At 33.4% G+C, this 5,538-nt stretch overlaps 1 protein-coding gene and 1 long non-coding RNA gene across 2 annotated transcripts; both read left to right on the forward strand.

Moving 5' to 3' along the window:
- The first annotated feature begins 587 nt into the window (after window positions 1-587).
- Window positions 588-1,315, forward strand: LOC133821166 (uncharacterized). The gene is made up of 2 exons (XR_009887350.1): window positions 588-935; window positions 1,174-1,315. It is a non-coding gene; the product is annotated as an uncharacterized LOC133821166 (long non-coding RNA).
- Window positions 1,316-2,656: 1,341 nt separating this feature from the next.
- Window positions 2,657-4,164, forward strand: LOC133824258 (alpha,alpha-trehalose-phosphate synthase [UDP-forming] 1-like). The gene is made up of 4 exons (XM_062257127.1): window positions 2,657-3,296; window positions 3,490-3,677; window positions 3,881-3,998; window positions 4,156-4,164. The coding sequence occupies exons 1-4, from the start codon at window positions 3,228-3,230 to the stop codon at window positions 4,162-4,164; spliced, it is 384 nt and encodes a 127-aa protein (XP_062113111.1). The 5' UTR covers window positions 2,657-3,227.
- Window positions 4,165-5,538: the final 1,374 nt, after the last annotated feature.

Here is a 5,538-nt window from a genome sequence, read left to right on the forward strand (position 1 = left end):
TGGATATTTGACATATGATATATGTTTGGTTTCATTGCTTACTTGTGCATGGCACTGACTCATTAGTCATAATCGGCAATGGTGTCAGTACTAAGTGTGAAGCTATGACTTACTAGTCAAGTTCGGCAGTAGTACTAACACTACAAGAAATCTGATCTTTACCTACCAATATTTATTTGTAAGATTTATTGGTAGGTAAATATTGCCAATATTATAATATTTTAGAAGGATGATTATCTACTAATAATATGGGTAAGTAAAGAGTGTTACCCTACACATATACTGGAGGGAAATTTTTTTGCATTTGGCGCCAATATGTCCCTCTTATTATTTTAATTTTTAATAAAAATGATGTTGAGTTGTGTGATGATGTGTTAAAAATATCCTACATGTCATCTTACTTATTTTTAACATGTCATATTATTTTTAACAAAGGGTACAAATCTTAAAACCAAATAAACATTACAAAAACAAAAATTAAAATTAAATTAATTCTAACTATCAGTAAAAAAAAAAGTCATAATAATATATATTTTATCATTTAACCTTTCAGGCATAAAAAAAAAATACTTTGGTTGTATGCCCTCTCTCCCTCTTAGAAAACCAGTCGAAGAAGAAGCGCCCATCCTCAGCGAGAGTACCCCGGAGGCCCCGACGCTGACCATCGCCTGAGAAGAAGCGCCCATCCTCAGCGAGAGTACCCCCGAGGCCCCGACGCTGACCATCGCCTGAGAAGAAGTGCCCATCCTCTCCTGAGAGAAGAACCCATACTCGCTGACCGCCACCTGAGAAGAAGAACCCAGATGTGCACGAGCGGGGTGCCCCTTCCGTCCTCCCCTGAAGCCCAGATTCTTCATAGCGTATCAGATTCTTCATGAATCAAAATCTCGATTCTCAAATCTTGTGGGAGTAAATCATGAACCTGAAAACTTGAGGTAACCCTCCAGCTATATACATATACTTAGATATTATGTGTGTCTTGAAATCTATAAATGGGGGATTTTGTGTTGTTCTTGATAGAGAACAACTTGTTGACATGCTTGGTAGCTGAGAAAATATGGGAAGAAGGAATCATTTTCAGACTCTACACATGGGATAGTTGTTATTTTATTGGTGATGATATATTATGGGAAATATGTATGTATATATTTTAGTCCATGGTTAATTTTTTAGAATGATACAATGAGAATTGCTTAAGAGCGTGCTAGAGTTCTCTGCTTCTGAAGGATTGTAGGGACTGAAGCAGGAGGAGTACCATTATCAGAATAATGACTTTTGAGTTGAAACTTTAAAAGAAATAAAGAAAATGTAAAGCTTCCCTAGTCAAAAAAAATAGGACCTGGTTTTTGCAGTATTTTTGTTTGAGTTCTCAGCTATTAGTGCTAATGTCTCCATGTTGTTGTAGTGTGTTGGCCAGTTGCTTTTGTAGTTTGGTGCTCTCTGATTTTGGGGCACTTTCCATAAGAAAATAATGGAAGGTCATCTTGCCACCAACTTTTTTTAATCTGATACATAACTATTTAATTGAACCAGGAACCTCCATGAACACATCCAACCTCCATGAACCCCTATATAAGAACACATCCAACCATAAATGTAATGGAAAATTGTTCCGATTAACTAACCAAATAGGCAGCCTCACCATTAAACTTTACCAACTTGTCATTCTGCAGTGGTGCCAATGGGAAAAAGGTCTTGGGCTGACAAGAAAACTTGTATTGCTGTTGCCTTTTATGTTAGATATTAGATAGAAATTAGTTTGAAACATATGCAAAATGAGAACATTTTTTTGTCATTTTCAACATTTGAATATTAGTATTATTGGTTATAAATTAGGCAAGCGTGTGTGCTTGTGTATGTATATATAAAATATATTGAAAGCAAAAGATAAGGCCAAAAATAATATCATTATTTGACTTTAGGCTTTAATTAACATGTTAATGTGACTCTTGATTTAGTTATTCACTTTCGCTGTTGTCCCACATATGGAGAGCATAATTTGTTTTGGTCTGAACTCGTATCATCAAATTAATTGAATTGTATTTGCATCAACTTCTCATTAGCTAGTTTTTCTTCTCTCCTGTGACTCACTCTTTGATATGTAAGTTACTAAGTCGAGGGCTTAATTACGCCATACATAACTTATCTCTGTAAAGGCCTTAGTTCTCCATATTTATGAGTTTTTCCTTTTGGACAGTAAGGGAACGTAAAAAATGAAAAGAAAGAAAAACGACTCCAGCTCTTCCTTGGTGACACAATCTTGACTAAGGATTGGTTTATTCCTTTTTCTTTTCTTTATTAGTCATTCTGAAACAAAAGCATGTGGTGCTATAACATTCATTTCTACTCTATTAAATTAATCTCATCTTGATGAAGTTTTAAAATAATACAGTTATTTATTTATCTATTTACTATTGTTTGTTACAGATCAAAAGCTTACAAGCCAAGTTCATGAGATTGTGGGACGCATTAATGGGAGATTTGGAACTCTTACTGTTGTTCCCATACACCATCTGGTTTGTCTTTTTTATATATCATGTAAATTAGAGACAGTGTTTCAAGTGATCTTCTTTGTTCTGTTTTAATCACTTTCCCAACTTTCTAAAGACATTTTAGTGAAAGAAAAATCAAACAAAAGGAAGAATAAAAGGTCTGAGTTCAGGTCTTTTTAAGCAACATCAGTTGATTAATATATGTTTTGAGACTACAATTTAGTCAAATATTATATATGTTATGTTTCTGTCTCTCATTTTCTTTGAACCTGATTTTCTTACAATTTTGTTCAATGATTATGTCAAGACTGCTAAACCATTTTCTCTTCTTTGTACAGGACCGATCTCTTGACTTTCACGCATTGTGCGCTCTGTATGCTGTTACTGGTACTCATTTTTGTTTTGTAACAAAACCGTTAATCAATTTTGTCTTAGATAAGTAAATTTTTCCTAGGCTGCCTAGTTTGTAGTGATTCCTATGGTAACTCAATCATGTAATACATTAATATGGTGAAACAACAGAAGGCAATTGTGCCTTCAATTAATTAATTTTGTTTACCATGAGTAACTCAATTGCTATTTCTTTTTCCGGTGCAAATTTTATATATATATATATATGTATATATAAAAATAAATATAGATATTTTTCATTTCTGTTTATATGCATGTAATTTTGTTTATTTGTTTGTTTTTCCTTGTTTAGATGATGCACTTGTTACTTCTATTAGAGATGGAATGAATCTTGTGAGTTATGAGTTTGTTGCTTGCCAAGCATCCAAGAAAGGAGTCCTCATTCTGAGTGAGGTAATTTAACTTTATATTTTCTCTGAGTTTGCATGGTAGGTTTTTTCCATTGTTAAATTCATCAGAAAAGCTTAAATTATCAATAAAAAAAGAAAAAGGAAAAAAAAGAATACTTTGTTGTGAATTATGTTCAACACATTGTCTTCATAGTTCTTCGGGCTTGCATCTTCTTGTTTATTCCATTTAAATTTAGTTTGCAGGTGCAGCACAATCGCTCGGTGCTGGTCCCATTTTAGTAAATCCATGGAATATCACAGAAGTTGCTGCTTCCATTGCTTATGCTTTGAATATGCCAGCTGATGAAAGAGAAAAGAGACACCAACATAATTTCATGCATGTAACAACTCATACATCTCAAGAATGGGCTGCAACCTTTGTTAGGTATGCTCATATATAGCATTAGCATTAGCATGTATGATTTATAGATAATGAAACCTTCTCAATGTGGAGATTGACATGTATTCTAGGATTTCAAATTTCACTTCTGTTCTAAGAAGCAAAAATATTTATCTGTTCATACCAGCTAGTGTTTCTTTTTCAGGCTTTATTCTAATCTAGTGTCATTTTTTGTTTCTCCATTTTAGTGAACTTAATGATACTATTGTGGAAGCTCAACTGAGGACTAGGCAAGTTCCACCTCTACTTCCTATGAAAGAAGTCGTTGATCACTATTTGGAATCCAATAATAGATTGCTTATACTGGTAGGCATCTTTCTCTTGCTACACTTTACATGCTGGAATTTTATATGATATCTGTTTTTCATTTTCCATGTTCAATTATGTACAAATTGGGTAAGTGAAGTAAAACTTATAAAGTGACAGTGTGTTAATTTGTGTAATTTACTTTTCTTTTTTTCAGATGGAATAAGAAATATACTGGTAGAAATGAATGTTATAGCACCACATGCTTTTGTTTCATAAGATTGGTTTACCCACATCGTGAAAATATTGTGGGTAATCAACCAACTTATGAAGAGTTAGTTGAACGAATTAATGATACAACTTCCCACCTTAATGCTACTAACGAACAACTTAGTGTAGTTGTGGATATACTTCGTCATAACAATTTGATGGCACCGCCTCCACCACCTCCAACAGACCAAGTTTCAGATGCAAATTTAAGAGAGTCGCCATCTATTTCAGTTCGGGGGTCACAAGATGATTCTTAGTTTATTTACATTAATTTACTAAGGAATGAACTTTATGAAGTTTTTTTTATTTTAGTAGGGGTAACCTTAAAATGATAACTTTATGACTTATTTTAGTATTGAACATTATAAAGAATTTTAGCATTAAACATTTTATTATTGAATGGTTTTTTTCTAGTTTATTTCTAATATATAACATTTATAAATAACTGTTATTATCTTTTACCTACTACACATAACCATTAAATTTGAACAAAATATAAATTGTGTAACAAACCAATAAAATAATGCTATGTGGGCTAATAAAATGACACCACGTAGGATGCCACATATGATGCCACGCAGAATGCCACGTAGGATGTCACGTAGGATGCCACGTATGATGCCACATATGATGCCACATATGATGCCACATCATCAGACATGTAAAACTACAAAAAACATGTCAGCATACACGTAGGATGCCATGTTATCAAACACGTCATCTGATGACTCATCAATTGATTTATAACTTAGTGGGGTCCACTGATTCTTTTACCTACCAGTGTTAATAAGTGTAGGTAAAGACTCTTTCTCTACTAACTTTTACCTACCAATCTCTACCAATTCAATATTGGTAGGTAAACCATATTACCCACCATTATGCTAGTTTTACCTACACTTACAATTGGTAGGTAAAGACCCTATTTTCTTGTAGTGTAAGCACTGGTCGTATGTTATTGGCTTAAGAGTCAAGAACAGTTTTAGCGTGTTTAACACAAGCCAAAAAAAGATTAGATCTAATATTTTGTACGCTAACTATTCCCTCCGTAAATAATAAACTGCTATCATTTTTGGTAGCGGATGCAATGATCTCAATGTTGTTGATGTCATGATCTTAATGCTCGTTTGCTACCTTTTTTAAGGTTCATTATAAAGTTGTAGTAAATTTTGTCCTTTCTCCCTAAGAGGTTGTTTCTCGATGGGGTTATCTCTATAGGAATATTATATCCTTGTTTTCTGTCTTTCCGTGTGTGTCTAACTCATGTGTTGCGCAATAGTAATAATGTTGCTAATGGATTAGCCAAATATGCATTATAGATAGAAAATAAGGT

Source organism: Humulus lupulus, chromosome 3, assembly GCF_963169125.1.
Source record: "Humulus lupulus chromosome 3, drHumLupu1.1, whole genome shotgun sequence".
Taxonomy (NCBI): domain Eukaryota; kingdom Viridiplantae; phylum Streptophyta; class Magnoliopsida; order Rosales; family Cannabaceae; genus Humulus; species Humulus lupulus.

What these genes read in the sequence shown, in the direction of transcription:
- LOC133824258 (XM_062257127.1), top strand. Translation starts at nt 3,228, where the DNA reads ATGAATCTTGTGAGTTATGAGTTTGTTGCTTGCCAAGCATCCAAGAAA. An exon ending in GAGTCCTCATTCTGAGTGAG is followed by an intron (nt 3,297 to 3,489) that starts GTAATTTAACTT and finishes ATTTAAATTTAG; the next exon opens with TTTGCAGGTGCAGCACAATC. An exon ending in TGGGCTGCAACCTTTGTTAG is followed by an intron (nt 3,678 to 3,880) that starts GTATGCTCATAT and finishes TCTCCATTTTAG; the next exon opens with TGAACTTAATGATACTATTG.